The sequence below is a fragment of the Tachypleus tridentatus genome, chromosome 13 (genome assembly GCF_004210375.1).
Source record: "Tachypleus tridentatus isolate NWPU-2018 chromosome 13, ASM421037v1, whole genome shotgun sequence".
Classification (NCBI taxonomy): domain Eukaryota; kingdom Metazoa; phylum Arthropoda; class Merostomata; order Xiphosura; family Limulidae; genus Tachypleus; species Tachypleus tridentatus.
Window position 1 is genome coordinate 251605425 of NC_134837.1, and position 24540 is coordinate 251629964.

At 30.6% G+C, this 24540-nt stretch overlaps 1 protein-coding gene across 1 annotated transcript in view; it reads left to right on the top strand.

Moving 5' to 3' along the window:
• The window catches only part of LOC143240057 (histone-lysine N-methyltransferase 2C-like), a 154217-nt gene that overhangs the window by 61285 nt on the left and 68392 nt on the right, over window positions 1–24540 (top strand). The window contains 11 exon segments of the mRNA XM_076481885.1: window positions 955–1047; window positions 1308–1496; window positions 5947–6081; window positions 7329–7412; window positions 8160–8314; window positions 12896–13243; window positions 15055–15175; window positions 20243–20471; window positions 20839–21029; window positions 23594–23667; window positions 23987–24037. Of these exon segments, the coding sequence (XP_076338000.1) occupies window positions 955–1047; window positions 1308–1496; window positions 5947–6081; window positions 7329–7412; window positions 8160–8314; window positions 12896–13243; window positions 15055–15175; window positions 20243–20471; window positions 20839–21029; window positions 23594–23667; window positions 23987–24037 (1670 nt within the window).

The window sequence follows — 24540 nt, forward strand, 5'->3', positions numbered from 1 at the left end:
CAATCATCAGAACTGATGCAGAGTTTTATTTTGAAGAGAAATAATCACTATGTGAGATGCAATCTCAAAAATAAATTTTTTTCTAAGGTGTTTCTCAGTTGAAATACACTTAAGTATTAAAGCATTTAAAATATGTTTAATTCCTCTAGTGCTGGAGAGATAAATGTTAAATAATTCTCTATTGAATAGGTTTTCTAAAATGTAATTTTCACAACTTGTAATTGTTGGAGTTTGACAAACGATGCTATATAGTTGTTAATTGTTAACATAAATGTAATGAGTGTTTTCTTTTTCTCTTGGTTGTGGTATAAACTGATTGCTTTATAGTATAACTTTGTACTAGCATTCAAATTGCATTAAAGATAATCTGTCTCTTCAGTTATATACTAGCTCTAGTAAGAACCTACTGAGCAACAAATAAACATCTGAAATTGTTAGAGTATCTGCTTCAAGAGCTTGAAACCTTAATGTCCTGAACCAAACTGCACATCACTAATTCACTGACTACAACTAATTATGGGAAGTAATTGTTCAGTAACAAAATCCAGCAAAGAATAAACAGCTCAACCACAGTAAGCCTAAATTCAATGTGAAAGGTAAAATAAAGGGGGGAAAAACGTTGTTGCACGGATGATTGTTACTTGGGATGTATAAATAAAGAGATGGACTGTCTTTAGTGCTGTTTGGATGTTATTACACAGGTATACATAACTTGTAACTAAATAGGCTTTTGACTTTTTTAATGGAAGGGGCATATTTTGTCTTTGCCTATTCTTTTGAATTACGTACATCCATATATAATACAGACTGACAGCTATTAATGTCTGTTTAGTTATTGGTGACATGACCAGTAATAGAAATTGGTTGTTCAAGAAAATGGTAATATAGTATTAACTCTCATGCAAGTTGCTACTTTTTGCAAGATTGTGATCTGAAAATATTTACCTTTGGCAGCACCACCGTTTCCTCAAACACCGCCAAAGCCTCTCCCACCACCAACAGAGTCTGTGCACTTGTCATCTTCTGTAGAGATTGCCAAGAAACCAGGTACATTCAGTTTAAATAACACTGAACTTAAGAGACATTTCTGTATAGTAGATCAATATTAAAGTAACACTTTGCATGAAGAATATCTTTTACCTGTCAAGTGATATATTTCCTTTTTTTTCCCTTTCTTTTCCTTTGGATTTTTATAGAAAAACCAGACTTTCATTTTGAATGTGTTATGCAGTTTTTAATTTTGCTTTATATGTGTTTTATAATTACATGGTAGTTTTTATGGGTAACTTTTTTATACCTGTGTATAGAATCAGTGCCTCCACCTAAACCACAACCACAATTCTATGTTGATGGTGTGTTTTTGTCAGAGAGTGGAATGGACCTAATAAAAGCCTTAACAGTTGAACAACCTAAAAAGCAGAGAATGCGTAGGCCTAGACATTCTGTAGTTGAACAGCCTCTTGTACCAGGAGAAGACAAGGGTGCAGTAGCATCTGGTTAGTTTTTCTGGTTTGTTTATTGGTTTTCTGAAGTTTTGTTATATAGGTTGTTTTTTGTATTTAAACCTGGCTGCTAATTTCTTTGTAAGCAATTTACAGATATTGTTGTGTTGTTATTTTTACCCAACTGAACCATTATGAATTTTTAGTTTATGATTAATTTTGTCAAGATTAAAGAAATCATAACATTACTTTAGAATATGTTCATATTTCACTGTATTATCTTTTATCATTAGATAAGAAACTCGACAATCTGAGTGTTTTCAGAAAGTAGACTTTCTTTCATCAGGGGTAGATGACCATTGAAAGCATGTTCAAGGGTTATCTACTCAATGTATTTGAGATGTCACATGCCTTTTTGAGAATATGTCCTTAATTGTGAAATAGTGTTGTGTATGTGTGATGGAAAACAAAGACAAAGAGTTCTTTCAAAAGAAAACAGGCTTACAAAAATATTTGTTTGTGCAAGAAGTAATATTCAGAATAATTGGGAAATTTATCTATGAAATACATTAATTATGCAGAAAATGGAAGAGTGAAATATTAATAACATATTTAAGAAATTAAATCCAGTAATAATACATTTACAAATTAGAACATAGAAATAATCTATATATTAAAATTTGTTTGTTTGTTTTGAACTTTGCACAAAGTTACACAAGGGCTATCTGTGCTAGCCCTTCCTAATTTAACAGTGTAAGACTAGAAGGAAGGCAGCTAATCATCATCACCCACTGCCGACTCTTGAGCTACTCTTTTACAAACGAATAATGGGATTGATCGTCACATTATAATGACTTCATGGCTGAAAGGTCAAGCATGTTTGGTGTGACAAGGATTCGAGCCCATAACCCTCAAATTATGAGTAGGGTGCCTTAACCACATGGCCATGCTAGGCCCATATTAAAGAAAGTATAGTATGTAATTAAAAATAATTTTATGAATCGTGACCCTGGTATTTGTGATTTTTATCCTTTATTTCAGTCTCTTAGCTAGATAATTTTAGAAAATTCTGTTTTGGAACAAATTTTATTATTGCATCAATAATGTTTTGATGCTCATTACTTCATTAAAACTTATTTTTATAATTTTTTATTTCAGTTTATATTTCATATCTTTTATACTTCTGTTTTCATGTCTTATAAATGTATTGTGATTATTATTGGGTTTCATTGTTTAAATTTATAAGCAGTTATTCCTCTCTCCCAGTTTCTTTATCATTAAGTGTTTGATTAATAAATCTCCCCATTGTTCTTGGATATCATTCACAAATATATGTTCTTAGAAGCCATTTTTATTTCAAAACTTGTCTTTCTCTTTGTTTCCCGTTACTTTGATATCACATATACACAGGTATCTTTTACAATTTAAATCGATATTTTTGAAATCTATAACAGTTCCATTGCTGTGACCACATAAGTGATTAACATGCCTAGAATGGTCAATTTACCCTTGATGAATAGTACTTTTTCAAGCCACTTGGGGCTATTTTTTTTTTATGTTTACTTTTTCATGTTGATTCCATATGCTTTTGAATATCCTGAGAGATATTATGTTTAGAGCTAGGCAGTTAAATTTATTTATCATTGTAAATGATCACCTTTGAGCAATGATTAAGTAAATTAAGTGAAAGTAAGGTTTTTAATTATCTCAGCAGTTGATAAATTGAAATTAGGATTAAATTTATTGTTATATAAATAATCAACTAAATGAAACCAGTAATTATTATTGTTCCAAAGTACATCAATAGTTAGTTGATCAACTGCTTTAAAAAGTAATCAAATTTGTTTTTTCTTGTTATTATTGTTTCCTATTATTCAATATATCCTTATCAAAATTACAGTGAAATCAACTGTCATGACAATAATTAAATACTTTAAAAGTGGGATTTTTTGATTATCATATTCACTTATTCCAACTATAAAAGTACTTGAAATCTTGTTTGCTGTTAAGCACAAAGCCCTATAGTGGACTTTATATTGTGCCTAATTTTAATCTTATGTTTTTAATTTCAAGTTTGTTTATCTTCAGTGTGGGCCCGGCATGGCCAGGTGGGTTAAGTCATTCGACCCATAATCTGAGAGTCATGGGTTTGAATACCTGTTGCACCAAACATGCTCACCCTTTCAGCTGTGGGGGCATTATAATGTGATGGTCAGTCCCACTATTCATTGGTAAAAGAGTAGCCCAAGTGTTTGGCATTGGGTGATGATGACTTGCTGCCTTCTCTCTAGTCTTACACTGCAAAAGACTACACTAGGTCTTACACTAGGGAAGGCTAGTGCAGATAGCTCTCGTGTAGCTTTGCTCGAAATTCAAAAAACAAACAGTCATTGTCAGTGATTTATTGGCTCATGTATCAGGGGTCTAGGGCTCAATTCCCTGTTGCCACCAAACTTGTGTGGCTTGTTTTTGTTATGGAAAAGCCACTGAGGGCAACTAACTGTATGGCAGCACCTGTCATTAACGTTTTTTTGTAACTGCTGCTTAAAGGGAAGACAGTTGGCTTATGGCACCCACTTTAATTATATATGTATTTTTACTTTTTGAACTTCTGACTGCCGTGAAGGTGAAGGCAACTATCTGACAGCAACTGCCATCAACCTTTTTATTTACTTGTACATACCAGTGTTGGATGAAAACTGTACTAATGGATTAATGGAATTTTGGTTAATTAATTAGTAAATACCATTAATTACCAAGGTGTAATTGCAGTTCAGATTATGGAATGCTGTTGAGACAAGAGTGTAAATTAGATTTAAAAGATAATGGAAAAAATATTTTTTTACATATTCCATTTACTTGTATATTAGATGTGTTTTGGTCATATTTATCCCCTTTAGTATATCTGTAAATGTTTCTAATTTACCTCTTCAAACATCTAAACTGTAAAATTTATATTTGCCTATCTTTGTCATTTCTTAGACAGTCTATAGCATCCTTTTCTTTTGCCCTGTTAAAGTATGTATAGTATGCTGTATCAAGTTTCTTTGAACTTATTAGAAGTGATCTCACTGAAAAAAATATCTGATTTTTTTCTCTTTCTTTTCTATGCATGTCTTCTAGATTCTGAATATTACTTATTTTCCGTTTCAGAGTGTGTTGTTTTTTTTACCCATTGTTATAATAATTTAAGTTTTGGTTCTCTCTTCATTTGTGCATTGTCTTTAGGGTTGAGCTCTTTACTTTTGAATTTTGTGTTATATTAGTAGTGTGATTTTGCTGCAGTGTATTTGTCTGTGTCTTCCAGAATGATTATTTTCATATTTGTTCCTTTTGTGATATTGTTTTCTTGTCAACATATTTTGTTTTTCACTTTTTCTTTTTGGGCCTTATTGTGATTTGTTTGCACTGGTCCATATGTTTTTGGAACATCTATACTCTTATGAATATTTTCAGTAGCTTTTATATCTATCATTATCTCACGAGTTTCACTTAGATGTCCTGTTAAAGTTCTTCATAAGTTGTTCCCATGGGTCTGAGAAAAGTATGGTGATAAACAATTTTACTTTTGTGGGCTTGGAAAATCTCCTTTGAATTTTATCTCAGTTCTGAAAACTGTAGAAAATAAAGAACAATGAAAGTCACAGCAGCTATGAAGTGGTGATTCAAATATTTATTGCCATTTTATCTACTCTCATCAAGTCCTTATTAGCTGTGGATGTACTGATGTGAATGGGCAAGATTTAAAATTAATTTTATATCATTTTTCAAACTGTGGTCAGATTCAATATGTTATGATGTCTTATTTGAGTGGATTATTCTGTATGTGTGTAATAATCCACATAATATATTTTTTCTTCTAAGAGCAATACTTGTTTATCTTTTTTTTAAATATATTTTATTATCCAAATAAAATATGTTTGTAAATTTTCATGCTTTTTCAAAAGCAAAGAAAATAAAGTAAAAGGTAGTAAGGGCTAATGAATTGTTTCTAGAATTTCCTGAATAAAGTCCTGTTGAAAGTTTTGAAGCTGATAGTTAACAGTTTTGTTCAATTAATAATTGCAAAGGATAGTTTTGCTATATGAAATTTGAAATTATTTACTTATCACTTCTGTGGGATAAGTATGTCATTTATTTGTTGTAAAAGATTAAATTTTAAAATAAAAGTTGTATGTCTGTTGCCCCGGCATGGCCAGCTGGTTAAGGCACTTGATTCTTAATCTGAGAGTTGCAGGTTCGAATCCCTGTCACACCAAACATGCTGATCCTCTCAGTTGTAGAGGTGTTATAATGTGACAGTCAATCCCACTATTCATTGGTAAAAAAGTAGCCCAAGAGTTAGGTGGTGGGTGGTGATGACTAGCTGTCTTCTATCTAGTTTTACACTGCTAAATTAGGGATAGCTAGCACAGAGAGCTCTGATGTGGCTTGACTGGAAATGGTTCTGATAATATATGAAACATACTGTAGGATGTTAGTATAAGGACATTTTTTCTTTCAGATATAACTGGAGATCAAGTAGGTATGGAAACAGAGGTAAGAATGGAAGTTTGTGATGGAAGAGAAGATAATAAAGAATTGGCAACAGATGCTAGTGTGGAAAAAAAGAAACGGCAAAAGAAACTGCATAAACTCGGTAGGTTTTTAGAAAATAAAATTGAATTTAACAAAGAAAAACTGTTTCTAAAGTAAATTTAACATTGTAATATATAAACCAGCTCCTGAATATAGAATTGAAAATAATCAGTGATGACGAGAAACCCACTTGTTGAGAAATTTATATGCAAAAACGGCTCGTTTGGGCTGAGAAAACACTTTACATAGAAGAGCGAACAACGTTTCGACCTTCTTCGGTCATCGTCAGGTTCACAAAGAAAGAGGTAACTGACCAAAAGAAGCTGACCACATGTTTGAAAGGGGGTTGTGTAACTGTGTGTCGAAATGTAGAGGGCGGTATTAGATGTTTGAATATATAATTTTATTTATTATATTAATATAGGTATAAAGGCGTTCCTTTATATTGGTTTATTTTGGGTTTAAGTTGTTGTATAAGTAAGGCTTCTTTAATTTTACGTTTGTTTATGTTTGTTTCTTTATTTAGTATTTGAGTGTTTTCTATGGTTATGTTGTGTTTATTTGACTTGCAGTGTTCGAAAACGTGTGAAGGTGACTTTTTATGTTCTTTGAATCTGGTTTCCATTTTTCTACTTGTTTCTCCAATATAGAAGTCGTGGCAGTTATCACATTGTATTTTATAAATAATGTTGGTGTGGTGTTTGTCAGTGTAGTTTTTACATAGTATAGACCTCAGTTTTGTGCCGGGTTTTTGAATAAATTTGGTATTAATTGGAATGTCATATTTTGTTACTAATTTTTGCCAAATGTATACTGCTGTATACCATATATTCCCGACATCAGCAAACAAATAACCAACATTTGATTGATTCAACCTATAATGAATTGTGATGGAAAATAATTTATTTAAATAAATTGTGGGAAAAATAAGTATTCATGTCTTTTGTGTTTCTAGATAGGTGGGTGGGTGGTTGGGTTTGGCATTTTATGGCACAAAGCAACTAGGCTATCTGCTCCTGTTTTTGATGTATTTGAAGCAAAGCACTTGAGACAGATATAAGATAACATGTTAGAACTGTGGTTTATATGGATTTTTATGTACCAGACTTCAGTTTAAATAACAGCACTGGACATTAGAATGTATAATGATTGATTTTTTGAAACTTTTCATTGGCAAATTTATTATGCAGAAAGTAAAATGTATCCATCTCAATATTATGCAGTGTATAATTTTGCAAATGTCTTGTATTATTCTGTCATTGTTGTTTCTCTGATTTTAATGTTACTATTAATATTTCATTATCCAAGGAATTGGTGGGTTTGTTGCAAGGCAAAGATCTCGGAGTCTTTCATCAAAAGAGCAAGCAAATGAACACATTTCTATTGTTCAAGGCAAGATATTATATTTATTTGTATTTAGTGTTTAACATCAAAATTACCGAATATTATCCAATAGCGTAGTATAAAAATTTGATTTTGGAATAGTTAAGAAACTTTTTATTTGTATTGTTACAAAATTTTTATGAGGAAAACTTTTTAATGTAATTTAATAATTTTTACTATCCTTATTGTGTAGATCCTGTAATACTTTTGCACATTACATTTGAATTAAAACAATTCAGTTACTCCTGAAAACCTAACTGAAAGGAAGGTTTGTTTTAACACATTCATGATGGGCTCTGTTTTGTATATCCGAGTTAAATATTTATACTATAACTTTTTGTGCAGTATGTGTACCTTTGCAAAACTTAGAAGACATTTAGTAAAGGTTGCTAGTCCTTTTGTACACAAAATATCAGTTGTTGTTTTTTTTAATGAAGCATTTGTGCTAAAGATTTGTTCATGAAAATATTAAGTCTGTTTCATTTGTAGTTCGAGTGGAAGGTGTGATCTTCATGTTACGGTTAAAAACCTATTCTTTTCCCGAAATCTCAAATATTATTTTTGTAATCTCTTAAAACCTTCTATAACCTACAAGTTGATAGAAAACGTATTGACAAAAGCTCATAAAAATAGTAATTCAATACCATTTTGAATGCAGAGCAACAAACGTAATTTTGTGGCCTCCAAATGATGACCCGTTGCGATAGTGTTAAAGTGCATGTTTAAAGGAAAGTTATTTTTCTCATATCTTTACAGAAAAAACAGATGGATTAAGAGTTGGAGAGGTCTCTACACCTGTTGTAGGTGAGCCACGTGTTGAACTGCCACAGCCATTTCAGCAAAAGCCAAAGCGAAAACGAAGGGTGAAAAAGAAAAGTTCTCTCCAAGAAAGTTTCCCATCATACTTGCAGGTATGTTTTAGAATGTTCATCTTTTGATTTGGTTTGTTTCTTTTCATTGTATTAATGGTAATACTGTGTGTAAAATTCTGAGAATAAAATAATTATTTAACAATTTCTACCACAATAATTGATAAAAAAAATATTTTAAAAAATTACATTCAATAATAATTATTCTTTGTTATGGGCCAAGATACATTGCAATAACCTTTTAATGGTGATTTTGGGCATTAATTTGAGAACACTTGACAAAACTGGTGTTGTCTAATAATTACTGAGTGCCGAAGCAGAATTGTCGCATATAATGCTACATATACCACAGTTGGTCAGTGTAGTTATTACTATATGAGAAATTTAATGTAACATATTTGTTAAAGTACTTAATACTATAAACAACTAAAATGCATATCCTGTTTAGTATGTGACAAGTTCTAGTTAGATATTCACAAAACATTAAAACAACTTGTATGTATATGGCCTCTCATCCTATTGTATGAATTTTGCTTATTTTAAATCATTAATGTTTTTAAGGCCAAAGTGAGTTTGCTTAATGATCAGACTTTAAAAGGGGCTTATGAAGAGAACAAACCAAAGGTGATTACTCTTAAAAGTGCTAAAATAATTAAATAAGAATTAATAGAATTTAAGATAAGTCAGAGATAGCAAATACAGTTTTAAATCTTTTGTGGTAAGTGCTTAGACTTGTGTTGAATTATGTAAGTGTAGGAGAAATAAACTTAATATATTCTGTAGCAATTATGTTAATTATATGATTTATATTGAATAAATGATTGTATTAGCATAACTTTTGGGAGAGTTTAATAAAATTATAACCTAAAAAGTTAAATGCTTAGGATTGTGTTCAAATGTATGTATTTACGATAAATAATTTTATTTATAGTGTGTACTGACTGTATTAAGTATGTGATTTATACAGAATAAACAGCCACACCATGGAAATCAATGGACTCAGTATACTTATATTAGTATTTTTAAAATAACATTGAAAGGTGGAATACTTAAGTTTATGTTAGATTATGTAAGGTTAGGATAAAGAATGTTATTTGTACCCATATCTATTATGTTAATTTGTATGATCCTGTTTCATAATATCTTTATTTAAGACTGTATGAGAAGTGTCAAAATTATCACTATTATTTATTTTAGTCAAAAATAAATTGTACTTACCAAAGAATTACAAAATTAGTGTTCTGGCTGGAAGTTCACAGAACAATGGCTCATCTTATACAAGTTTGACTATTTATGCAAAAAGAGAGAGCGTTGATATTTTTAAGTGAGTCTGCTCATTAGCAAGACTTCTAAAGAGAACATACTATAGGTGATCAGTTTTTAGAATGCTGAAAGATAGTACAGGAAAAGCTATTTTAATAGATATAGTTCTTAATCTCTTTGGTGTAATAAATTCTTGTAGGATGTAAGGTTAGGATAACTTGGGATAAAGAGAAGTCATTTATATCCTCTAGCAACTATGTTAATTACGGGACCTGGACTGAGTCATTGACCACATCATGGTAGTCTTTTTACCTAGTGGTGCAGGTGGAGTTGAATGAAGTGTGAATGTTAAATACTTATTAGGCTTGCTTTGGATATATATGTATGTAACAAAGAATGTAACTTAAATTCTGTGTGGATCATACTAATTATCATTTATAATGAGACAATGACCACATCACTGAGAGCAATTTATTTTGCATAACTTACATCAGTCCTGATTAAAATGGTATCTTTGAAAACATGTAATGCTTAAGCTTACATCAGAGTATGTTAGGCTAGGATGTATTGTATAATCATAACAATTAAGTTAATTTGTAAAATCATACAGTCATGTGAAAAATTAGGACACCCTATGAAAGCCTGTGTATATATGTAACAATTTTGGATAAATGGATATTTAATCTCAATTGTAACAATACTGAAAGATTAAAGTAATATAACTAAACAAAACTGAAGAAAAGACTTTTCAAGATCTTCTGTAAAATGTAATTTGACAAAAATGCATATTCGAACTGAGGAAAAAGTTGGGACAACCCCACATTTATACCCACTTAAAATGGCTCAACTCACACACAGGTGTATCACACCAGGTGCATGTGATCAGAAGATCGTTACTCAGCATTTTGAATGAGGCTTGCCCTATTTAAACCTCAGACATTTAGTTTGGTGTGCTCCTTACTGTTGAAGTGAGAGTGAGCACCATGGTGAGAGCAAAAGAGCTGTCTGAGGCCTTCAGAAAGAAAATTGTAGCAGTTTATGAGTCTGGTAAGGGATTTAAAAAGATTTTGAAATCAGCCATTCCACTGTCTGGAAAATAGTCAACAAGTGGAGGGCTTTCCAAACAACTGCCAACATGCCCATGTCTGGTCGTCCAAGCAAGTTCACCCCGAGAGCAGACCGCAAGATGCTAAAAGAGGTCTCCAAGATCCCTAAAATGTTATCACGGGACCTACAGCAGGCTCTGGCTACTGTTGATGTGAAAGTGCATGCCTCTACAATCAGAAAGAGACTGCACAAGTTTAACTTGCATGGGAGGTGTGCAAGGAGAAAACTTTGCTCTCTAAAAGAAACACCAAGGCTAGACTGATGTTTGCCAGAGAGACAAAGACCAGGACTTCTGGAATAATGTTCTTTGGACAGATGAGTCCAAAATTGAATTATTTGGACACCAGAACAGAGGACATGTTTGGTGTAAACCAAATACAGCATTCCAGGAAAAGAACTTCATACCAACTGTGAAGCATGGAGGTGGAAGTGTCATGGTTTGGGGCTGCTTTGCTGCAGCAGGACCTGGACAGCTCACAATCATAGAATCCATCATGAATTCTACTGTGTATCAGAGAGTGCTTGAGGATCGTGCGAGACCATCTGTAAGAAAATTAAGGCTGAAGCGGAACTGAACCCTGCAACATGACAGTGACCCAAAACATACTAGTAAATCCACCAAGGACTCGCTGAAGACTAAGAAATGGAGAGTCCTGGAATGGCTGAGTCAAAGCCCAGATCTTAATCCCATTGAGATGCTGTGGGGTAACTTGAAACGGGCTGTACATACAAGAAACCCCTCAAACATCTCAGTTGACAGAATTATGCATTGAAGAGTGGAGCAAACTTTCTTCAGACCGATGTCAGAGACTGGTAGATGGCTACAAGAAGTGTCTCACTACAGTTATTTCAGCCAAAGGGGGTAACACTAGCTATTAGGGGGTAGGGTGTCATAACTTTTTCCTCAGTTCGAATATGCATTTTTGTTGAATTATATTTTACAGAAGACCTTGAAAAGTCTTTTCTTCAGTTTTAATTGTTTTGTTATATTACTTTAATCTCTCAGTATTGTTACAATTGAGATTAAGTATCCATTTATCCAAAATTGTTACATATATACACAAGCTTTCATAGGGTGTCTTAATTTTTTCACATGACTGTATTTCATAATATCCATGTTAAAGAGTGTAGGGAAAATGGTGAAATTGTCTCTGTTATATATCTCAGTTAAAAATAAATTGTACTTATTAGTAAATATTGTGTGTAAACTTCTGAAAAATTCTAGCAAATTTAATAAATTATGAAAGGTATATGTTATAGCATATCTTCTGTGGGACGTTTGTGTTGGAGAAAGGGAAATTTATAACTATAATTTGTTTCATAAAGCTTGAAGGAAAGCATTTGACTAACAACATTAAAGTTTAAATTGTGGTTGTGTACTTAAAAGTTTTTGATTAGTAAAACTTGATAATGAATAAATTATTGGGCACATTAATCAATTAAAATAAACTAATTAATTAGTATAGCAGAAATTTAAAACTAATAATGCTGTCCATTTCTTTTATGGCATAATGTGCAGCTAAGATACATATTTAGATTTTATTGCATTATGAATTTTTAATTCATAAAAAAATTAATTATTTCTCTTCATAAATGCTCAGCTTTTATCATGCTTTATGTGTGAATAATTTGTGCTTCAGATATTATTTTGAGTATTTGTTATTGATTTTTCTGAATGTAAATTCAGAGAAGTCTAGTATAATGCCTTGAGACTAGAAGGAGTTAGAAGCTGATGAAATACATATCATAGGTTTAAACATTGAGTAATTGTTTCATTAATTGTACATAATGAATAATATTTTTATATGTATGTGTGGGTGTTTATTTAAGCCAGAATATACAAAACACTGGGGAAATTTATAACAAGAAATAATTATACTAACAGAATTTTTCATTTTTAGTATTGTCGCTTTGACAAAGTATATGTTTTGTGGTAAGGTTTCCAAAAGTTCTTTCAGATAACTTTTTTTTGTAAAACAGTTTACTGTTTTCATTATTATTAACCCTTAAACAGTGGGAATGTTGTAGGTAGCAGCACCATTTGATGTTCATTCAGATAGCTGCATTTAATAAAAATTGTTGGAAGACATAAAAGTATAAAAATAAATTTTATAATTTTAATGTTAAATATCTTAACTATTACATGGAGGCTTTTAGACATTTTTTTTATGAGGTAACATGCTAAATGCTACTCTTAAATATTACAGGATTTCATCATAAAAAGTTTAATTATCAGATTTTTTGTTTGTTCAGGAGGCATTCTTTGGGAGAGAACTCTTAGACACCTGTAAGAGTGAAAGTTCTTTTGAGATATCAGGTGATGAATCAGCAGGTATACCAATTGTAAACCAAGAGGACGTTATGTCAATGATACCTCCAACTGGTGTCTCTGATGAAGCACAAAGTCTTCAAATAAGTATCAGTGATACATCCAGTTTGGGTGGAGCATTATACAGTGCTGCATCTTGTACTGAAGCATTGCTTGAACCAATGACTTTTTCAACTGCTAGCTTTTCAAAACATTTGTCATTAGAGTTGCCTGGAAATCAAGAAAAAGAAGGAAAAGACATATTGCAAGAAAAGAATACGTCTCAATCAAAAGTAAAATACAATCATTATTTGTATTATAAAAATTTTTTAACAAATTCCAGTACTGCTATGGAGGTTGTTATATATGTTTCTGATTTTCAATGCAGTCTTTTTATTGTAATAGAGCAGTATGTTCTGATTTTATTTTGTAAGCCCTTATCTGAATACATTAATAATTAAAACAGTTTGGTATTTATATTTGGCATCTTTTCTACTTCTAAGATTTGAGCCTAGTCTTAAACTTAAAAATTTGTTGTTAATCTTGTTGCAAAATTATAAGATGGTGTAAAAATCTGTTTTTATATTTAATTTTCAAGAACCTCTCCAGTGATACAGTAGTATTTATGCAGACTTGCAATGCCAGACATTGGGATTCAATACCAGTGTTGTGTAGAGCACAGATAGTTCACTGTATATCTTTGTGCTTAACTACAAACAACCAAACATTTTCAAAACTTTTGATAGACAGTGAAGTCAGAGTGTTGTGTATATATAACTTATGTGGCTTTTTTCTTTCATTACGTTTGGGCAGTTACCTTTCATAGTCATAATTGTGGATGGTTAATGTAGAAAAGTAGAGCATTATAAAAATATTTGTTTTGTCCAGTGAGGCTCTGCTTGAAATACTTGGTAGATTTTTTGAAAATGTTTTCTTATTACCTCTAACTTGCTCAGTTTTAGCTCAGTTGTACCAAATGGATGCATTGCAATATTTTTTGTGTATATGCAGCATTGGTTAAATTTAGGAACTGAAATAGTTGATTCAAGTATGTTGTATACAAATATAAAGAAATGATATTAAAGAGTATTTAGTGTAGATATTAGTAATTAGTTTATTTTATGATTGCTTAGGTTTTCTTATAACGGAGAGTCAAAAGCAGATAATTACTGGAAATGGGTTCTTAACTCATTGTAGAAAATGTAATGAGCAACTGATATAGTAATAAACATATAAATAGCATTAAATGAGCAGAAAACAGTAGATAGACAAAGACATTATCAGAATAAAGTCACTGTCATGGAAAAGTTCAATCTGAAGTCAACTGAAATAGAAGTGATAGTCCAAATAATTAACATAGGCCTAATATTTAATATGTTAGAGTATGACTAACAGTGGATAAAGAAGACTATTCCATCAAAGTGTAGTTCTAAAGTAATGGAATCAACTTGAGTGCGTTTTAACTAAAGGGACAGAGGATATTTTGAAGAAAGAAAACTATATTATTGGAACAGTAGCTAGCACCACTTTGTAAGTGAATTATACACAGTATACTAATGCGAAAGAAATAGGAAAAGTTAATTTGACTCGTCAACTGACATTCGGGGGTAGTCGAATGTGCCTAAGTGGATCTTTGACAAGGAGAAGAAAATTATATAGCGGTAACGATATTTCAATGATCTCTGTAGTGTAAAGAATGAATTTATCACCAACAAGCCACAGATGCCTACTGTAGTAGAATCCTTAGCTCAACAGCAACACTATATATTTACACTGTGAATAAATATAAATAAAAAACTTTTTTAATTTACAGTTGGCACATGTAACAACCTTAATGTCTGACAATTTTCTTTGGGATTTTTAATTTTGTTTGATTAGCAGCCCTTTCTCACTGTTTATACAATTCAGAATTAAGAATCACTTAGAATGGCTTTTTATAAACTGTATCGCCAGCAATAGTCAGAGATTAATCACAAAAATTTAGAAGAATTGTAAAGAAGCTTTGTCTTGTGATTGGATATTACTTCTTTAAAAGTTGTTCCATCTTGTGTTTAGAACTAGTCTTGGAATGTGAAAGTAAATGAAATTTAATTTTTCATTATAGGATATGGACGACAATTTTGGTTACACTAAAGTTTCAAATGCTTTACCTTCTCGTCCTGAAGATACAGCTCAGCAGGATGAATTAATGAATGTAGAAGATGATACTGCAAAACAAACTGAAGGTAAAGTGTGACAATTTAGTTACAAATTTGATATTAATTCATTTTGTCTGTTTGAGTGTATTTACTATAGGCCCAAGTGAAGATTGTGTGATTTTATTACAGAATTTTTTAAATATTTCTCATTGCATTTGTGTAATAAAATGACTTTCAAATAATTTTATTTTTTTATTTTTATTTTTATTTTTTTTAGAACAAGCAAATTTGTAATACTGTGGTACCAAACTTAAAAATATTTGTTTGCTGTAACCCAACCATTTGAATTTGTGGCTGATTTTTTTTCTTTTCTTCTTAACATAATGACCTGGGAAGTTTTCACTTTCACCAGTTTCTGCCAACATACCAACCTATCTAACAAAATATTCAGAGTTTAAAATTTGTTACAGTTAAAATATTTTCTCTAGAAAATTTATGTAGTCTGCAATGAGATAGGAAGGCATTGTGTTGTTGCAAATCGACAGTGCAGTGCTGATAGGCCAGTTTATTGAGGTTTGATAATGTGGCTTATCTCATCCCTGAGACTCCTCATACATGATTTAACAGAGGAGAATTTTCTACTGATGACCTTACATCAAAAACATTGGGAACATAAGTCTGTTCGTTGTATCCATATCCAGAAAATATTATCGTGGATTGAGGATTAGGACCAAAATAAACTAATTCGGATTAGAAACTTATTTACATGGAAGGAACTGCTTGAACAAAATGAAATGGAAGAATGAACCACAGTACCATTAGCAATAATCAATTTAACTTCATTAATTATGGTCGATATCCTCAGCAAATGTCTGTTTGATGCTTCTTAAATTCTTTTCATAGAATAAATACTGATAGTAATTTTATTCATGGTTAAACTCATAATGTTTTAAATGATAATGGAACTAGTGAGGTTTCTGTTTTATTTTTAATTAATTTTGAGAAGAAAAAAAAAGTAAAAATTTACCTACCAACCCACATTTGAAATCAGTTTAAGATTACAGCAAATAAAGATGTTTTTAAGGCTGGCCTTGTAATAGTGACTTGTGTATGAATTAAATGTAAAGTGTTTAATTTGTTTTTGTCAGAAGCTATTTTTGAACAAATTTCTATATGACTGAATTTTTTTTAATATAAAACTACATAAAGTATAAAGATATTTTCATAATTAAATAAATCTAGCTTGTATTATCTGCACCTCTAATGTTCAGTTCTTTTTCTGTATAGAGTAATTGAGTAAAAAGTACTAATTCAATGACAGTCAGATACAGACTAAAAGTAAATGTTTGAAAACAGCAGTAAATGCTTTGATGTTCATGTTAAAAGTAAATTGAACTTTTTGTGCATCCTTTATTTGGAGCAACTGTGAAATTAGAATAAATTGTACACAAAATTTTGTGTTAAAAATAAGCTTGTTTTAGAATTACTAATAAATGTAAGTAAAAACAAATTTATTCTTTGACTTAAAAACTTTTGTTTTGTATTATGCTCTAATTAAACAAGTATTTAAGCTAATAATTTGTGCTACATATTAAACCCTGTGGAATGTTTGTGAAAATGTATCTTGAAATAGATTGCTTATTGAATATAAATATCTCTCTTCTTTAAAACTATACATGCTGGCTTGAAAATAATGTTACAAATAGGGGTTTGGTTACATTCATCTTATGTTAAATATAGTTTAAAACAGTGGAAATAGGTGACCAAAACAAAGAAAACTTTGTTGTGTTTTTCATTAAACACCATTTTTTGTCTCTCAGTGGAGCAGTAGTAATTAAAGGACTTGCAGCATTAAAACCTGGGGTTCAGTCCCTTGCAATAGACACGCCAGATGGCATATTGTGACTTCACTCTGAAACAAATATCACCACTTTTTTTTATGTCAACTTCATTTATTTTGCTATTGACTATCTCACTCAGTTTAACTAACATTAACAGCATTAATAAAATAAAACTGAAATGGTTTGAAAGCTGCAATTGTTCACTTGACTGCCTGTTCATCTACACTTAAAATAACTTAAATTAGCCGACCAAATTTCACAATAAACAGATATCTCTTCTGTATATATCTATATACATTTAAATTTACGTATTGTTTTAAAAGAAGGCAGAACTGAGAGGAAGATATGTATATAAACCTAAACTGAAATTAATACAAATGTGGTTCTAATGTATTTTGGTCTCCAACAACTTGCATTACTCAAGAGTTGCACAAAGAATGCCTTAAGACAATAACTGTAGTAAAGGTATATATGGAGTATTCCATAGGTATTTTGACTGCATGCCAATGTTTAGTTTTTACCTTTACATTATCTAATTTATGGTGTGTTGGTTAAATATCCAATTCAAGCAATATAAAGCAAAAAAACATACATTATATATCATGTACCTATATTGCTTCATATGTTCTTTTATGATCAAGGTATTTGGAATTGAAAAGTATGTATATTAACTCTTAAGATGTTGTAAGATGTTTTATTTCTTCTAAAGAAGCCAAAATTAAAAAAAAAAAAAAATATTGATGAGGGCATGCAAATCATTTAACCCTTTTTGTATCGAGTACATCAAAGTTGGTAGTCACAACCTTTTATGTAATTTATATTCATGATTTAATGAAAGTACTTAAATATTAATGTATACAAAAAGTTCTTAATCCTATCACCATTAGAATCCTTTACTGCACAATACAAAGTTTTAGTATCTGACTTTGAACATTTTATTAAATTACTTATATATGTTATACCAATTAGAATAGCATAAAATATTAGCTAATAATCCATATTTTAACAGTATATAAGTTTTAAGTTCTTAATTCTACAAGGCAATATTTGAAGAAAGATCCTGAATCTAACCTAGTCTGACACGACACTTTTTTTTGCTTGCTTGCTATCATCTCTGGCACCACCCCTCAAAAAAGAACAAAATTAAATGTTAATTACTTTCTATAAAAATCATCATTGCTCATACAAACCACATTTATTATAGTCGTCTATTTTATTTGGTTACAGAACTATTAAATAGAAAATCAGAACCCTTCTGCCATATCCTTTCTTTCATAATTCAGTAAGAAGTTTCTCTTACGTTTAATTACACATAACCAAGGTTTTTCATCTGTGAAGTTAACGTTATGTTTTGAATGGTTAAATATCAATTTCACTTGGAGTATAAGGAATGTTCCTGTAGGAAAGTTAATGACTGGCTTGAATGCATTTGTAACAACTGTTGTCACAGAGCTAGAAAGTGAAGAAATTTTGAGAGGTAAGGGAATATGTCTACGTTTTGTATTTTATTTGTTTATATTGTTTGGTGCATTATCTAGTTAAATAAAAATTAAGTGCAGTACTATGAGTAGTATACAAAAAATTAGGGTTCACTCTCTTTGACAATAGAGAACAAGTAAAAAGGAGATTGGAAAATTATTTTATTTGTTTATATTGTTTGGTGCATTATCTGCAGTGTATACAAAAATTAGGGTTCACTCTCTTTGACAATAGAGAACAAGTAAAAAAAAGATTGGAAAATTATTTTATTTGTTGTTTCTCATGTTTTTTTATGTATAATTAAAAGTAACTAAAATGTAAAAATTGGATCTTTTAGGTTATTTAAGATCAGATGAAGTAAAATAATTAATGATATAATAAAACTGTTTCACTAATCACACATGTGAGCTGCTTGTACTAGTTGTAGTAGTTCATGGATAATGTAATTTGATAGCATAAGGTGAGCTACATGTGCCCCAAGAATTGTCTATTTCATTTCCAGTTGAAACTTTATTCTCACAGGAAACATGACTAAGAAATTAGCTTTATTTTGTTCAGTACTTAACACGTAATTAGGAAGCTAGAAAATTTATGATAGCTATAGGACGCTGTCTACTTTTTATGTGTTGTTATTCTGTGCTCCTGGATGTAGTATTTAATTACATAAGAAAATATTTAGTCTCACAGTACTATTAGTATTAAAAATGTAGGCTTATGATTTAGGTAAGTATTAAATTTCTTGTTTTTCATATGTATTCATTATTTAGTTTTATAAAAGTAACGAAAATGGAAAAATTAGAAACATTATAGGTTAATTATGTAAGATTAATAATAATAAAAAATTCTTCACAAGGTGTGCTCATGAGTAGCTCATGCACCACATAAATTAATAGGGTAATACAAGGTACATGTTTGTTGGGTGTGGGATTACTAGTGAATCCCTGTTTAAATGATAAGATAAAGATCTAAAACAAAATTTGATATTAAGATTTTAGGGATTATGCAAATGAGATTTGAGATCTTCATATTAAAGGAAGTATTTTTTTATTTTAACATGAAGGTCACTGTGCATTAACAGCAATTGAAACTGATGTAATGTAGTTACAGACAAAGTATTAGTAAATAAACTTAAATAAATTTTGTCTGTAAAGGATCTAATGTTTATTGAATGCTTGCCAAATTTCATGAAGATACATTAAATATTTTCAAAGTCATAGTATGTATACTACCATGGTAACATGCTGGTTACAAGGTTGGGTAAAGTACTCTTGTGATAGGGTTAAATGCTATATATTGAAATAAATATTTTTTCCCTTCAGTATGATATATGTATGTTTTTAATAAAGCTCATTCATAAACATGTAGTACTCCAAAGGTTTTATGGATAAATAACTTATTTCATCATATACTTCACCAGTTCAGCAACTAGAGAAACTTCACAGTGAATTAGCTATTTGTTAAAGTTATATACATATTGACTGTGTAAACTCTGTAGAGCAGTTCATATCATTTTGATCCACAATTCTGGTTTTCAAACCTTTTCTTTCTCCAAGGACTGGATCAGTAAGTCTTACTATGGTGTATAACCATTATATATTACCTTCATGTAATGTAGGTAGTTTTACATAGGATTGTAGAAACAAGCTTAAGAGGACTTAGAATTTTAATTGTATTAATATTTATTCAGATAAAAATATTCCCTGGATGTATTTACAGGTCAGTTAAAACCATGTCCTTGGAGTAGTGGTTGGGAGTGACTGATCAATGATATTGCATTTTCTTTAGGGTAGTGTCATCTGTAATATAATATGAATGTAAATTCATTTTTTTGCAGTCAGAGGATGCTCAGAATTTACTGTCACAACTGCTCCTGATGAAGTGAATGTAAGACCAAGTGCTCCTCATTTTCATCCAACATCATTACCATCCTCTGGTTACCAGCCTCTGCCTCAAAATTCTGCTACTCACGTACCTCTAATCCATCAGCCAACAACTCCTAGTAGTAATATAGAGTTGGTCTCTAGTTTACCATCATACACTCAACTGTCAGCTGAATCTGGAAGGTAATTTGTGAATATCTGAGCATTAAAAACAATTTGTGATTATAGATGCAGTTGTTTGCAACATGCATGAATTTTAATGTTAGAAAGTTGGTAAATCTTGGACTGCCATTTTTGGGTTTTGATTCTTATATCTTCAATTTGTTTATTTACTAACCCAAAATTTCAAAAGTAAACTTTTTTTATCATGCAAAAAGTAACATATAATGTAAAAAACTTTTAAAGTTATGTGGTATTGTTCAATGTTGCTGTGGATTATATATGCAGTTATTTCAATTTTGAAATACTTTACTGTGACGTAATTATTACATGAACATGAAATAATAGTAAAACAGTCTAAATTACATTGTGTTGCCTATCTAATAACTAGCTCCCAGTTGTCAGCCCCATCTAGTCCTTGGCCAGAAAGAGAACAGCTTAAAACTCCACCACAGATTAGCATTCACATTCACAAAAATGTATTGAAATGGGAATCTGATGAAGCTCTGGGTGACAAAGCTACCATATCATCAATCTTGTATACAAACATCAATATGCCTCAACTTAAAATTGAATATCCTAGTAAGTAAATTGTGTATCGGTAGTTGAACAAAATCTCATTGTGCCTTTATGAATATTGTTGTTAAAATTAATCTTTAAAGATTCTTTTGTGATTGGTGGTTATCAAAAAAACTTTGTTAGAGAAATATTTTGCTAATTCTTAATGACAACAAAAAATATTTTTAACACGTATAGTAAACAGTATGGAAAAAAAAAAATGTGACAGTAAAATTAGTTAAGAAGCAACTCAAACTAGTTAGTTTGTTTCTTTGTTTAAATAACAAATCCTAGGATTTTTATATGCAAAAACGGCTCGTTTGGGTTGAGAAAATATTTTACATAGAAGAGCGAACAACGTTTCGACCTTCTTCGGTCATCGTCAGGTTCACATTTGTACTTAACTGTTACCATTATGTCTGAACCAGCATACCCTTTGTGAACCTAACGATGACCGAAGAAGGTCGAAACGTTGTTCGCTCTTCTATGTAAAATATTTCTCAACCCAAACAAGCCGTTTTGCATATAAATTTCTCAACAAGTGGGTTTCGACATCACTGATTATTAAATCTAGGATTAATGAAAAATTACAAAATTGTGTTATGTGACAGAATCTGTTTAATATCTTAAAGTTTAACAGCATGATAATAAACATATATTTAAATTATTATGGTTTTATCAATTACTAGCTCATTGATGTTTTAAGTATAACTTGATTCATTTCCCTATGTTTACACTCATGGCTTTAAAAGCTCAACTTAATTGGCTAGGAAGTTGAGCTTTGAAAGTTAATAGCACGTAAATATTCTCAGTCCATCAAAATCATACTTTTTTTTTTCAAATTATGACAAGAAAAGTTTTTAAATATTAATCTTGTATTTTAAATGGGCACAGTAGTCTCATCAACTATTTAAGTACGGTCTAATAAAAAATATAAATAACATTCATAAAAAAAATCTTGAATAACAGTAATTGAAATTTCATTGCTAGTATATAAATGTTTTTAATTTTCAAGCATTTTTTACAAATAATAATAATTCTAGAAAGGTACTAATTTTATTTTCCTGTGAGTAAACCAAGACAATAGAATTGAAACAATCTGATTTTTTTTTCCTCGTTTCTTCTCCCATTTTCTTGCATTTTGAAAATACATGTTGCTCTAACAGAACCTGTAAGATGGATAAACAAATATTATCAGAAAATGTGCAAACCATGTCATTTTTATGGGTTGTTTCTGTTTTGGTTTCAAATGGACACTAGGTAGATGTCTAATGATTGGAAGAGTTACTAATATTACAGCTATTTGTAAATGGGTCTGGGTATATAATGAGAGATTGGCCTTTGAAATTATAGGCCAGTCAGTTATACTTCTATCATGGGAAAAAGTGCAAAGAGTCTGATAAAAGAAATAAAATCTATTAGTGAAATATGAAATCATAAGTGAAAGCCAGTATAGATACAACAAAAGAAATTTTTCCTTACTGTTCTATTCTTTTTTCAAGGATATTACTAGTGATCTGGATAATGAAACTCGTGTATTTAGATTTTCCAAAAAAACTTTTCATGGTATGCCACATAAAAGATTAGCTAAGAAAATCTCGAATAGATGGTAGGAAGGTAAAGGTTGGTATTTTTGGTGTTTGGTCAAAATAGAGCTCGTTTTACTAGTGGTGTGCTTCAGGGTTTTGTGTTGCGGCCCTTGATTTTGGTATTATGCTAATAATAGGAGTGTAATTATTATAGTTTGCTGATGGCAGTAAACTTAGGTATTTCTAGCTGTAGCTAACAGATAACCTTTAATTACTGGATGTGCAAGTTAATGTCTTTGAGTTTATTGTAGTTTTGATCATATCAAATATAGATGCAAAAACCCTCTTAATAGTGTGCTCAAGAAAAAATCTTTTCCACAGTGGTGGATATGTTGCTTAAGCAACAGAACGTAGCTTCGGTTTCAAGATATATGTGTGTAAAAAGAGAATTATTAGTTTTTGTACAAATCACTAATTAGGACTCACTCAGATTACTGTATAGTGTTTGTCTCTTTATTTAAGAAATAAAAAGATGCAAAAGTGACTAAGACCTAGTAAATTATTTTCTCTTTGAGAAATGAAGGGTAACAGGTGATCTTATTCAAGTGTACAGTACTATTATAGAGTTCAGTAAGATAAATGTCTCTGTTTTCTTTGCTGGAAACTAGGAATTTGGTTGTTAGTCTTCTGATGTAATGCTGTTATTAAGTTTTATATACTACTGAAAGAAATATTTTTCAGCATTTGATAGTTCTTAATTTTTAATATTTTAATAATAGAATTTACTGTTACCATGAATAAAAATATTACATTCATTGAATCATATTTTCAACAGTGTAAAAGTATGTTCATAATTGTATTTCTGTCAAACTTTAAAGAGGTTTTATATAGATACTATTCCTTCAAGATAAAAAAGCTGTAATGCTGAGACTGATGTGTTATAATAAACTACTTATGTGACTTACTGCACATTTTAACAGACATGCAGTGGTTGGTGATGTATAAAATTTGTTTATGTTTAGTTATAAAAATAAGTGCATCCTTGTTTTGAAACTGTAGACTGGCCTGACAGAGCAAAACAAATTGCCAAAATTTGGAGAAGTCTGCCATCTGAGAAACGTCAATTGTTTGTGGTAAGACCTGGTAGTTGTACTATTTGTGTCACATGTGCTTAAATTGACCATTTGAGTAATGACTTGTAGTACAATAACAATACTGGTTTTTATTTGGTATATTTATTGAAAAAATGAATTATTGCATAATGTTTGTGTGTTTTTTTTCTGTATAATAATATGGGCATAAAAAAGACTTCTTGGATAGATGAAAATTTCATGTTCTAAAAATCTACGTGTGTTTAATTTGTTTAGAAGCATCTTTATGATTGTAGTGTTATTTTAAAGCTTTAACATTGGTGTTTGTGTTTGACAATTACAAAATGTGTAACATTTTCAGCAACAAGCGAAAGAAAACAGGGCAGCAAATAGAATACAGAAAAGGCAGGCAGTAAGTCTTTTATTTTTATATAGTATGGTTTTTAGCAATATTTGACATAACTATTGGCAAAAAAATGATTTCTGTATTGAACATGGAACAGAAAATGTGGGCTGACTGTGGACTGGACAAGAATGCATTTATTAAGATGTTTTCTGTTGTAAACTTGATAAATATTGTAGTGGCTGCATCTAGTATATATCACTATAATTACTTTACAGCATTTTAAATGATCACAAAGAGACTGACAATGTGCGTGTTTAGCCAGTTTTTTACTCTTATATTTTTAGCTATCAATAAAAATTAAAAAGTACAACAAGTATGGTTGTGAAAGAACCCAACTTCAGGGCCTCCTAAGTTATTAAGATGGGTATAATACAGAGATAAAAATAGTGTATGATACAATCGGTAATTAGAAGAATATTATTTTTTATCTTCTCTTCAGATTTTAAATTTGAAAAATATTTTATTTCCATACCTGCAAATGTAAAATAATCAGGGCCTTGAATAATTAA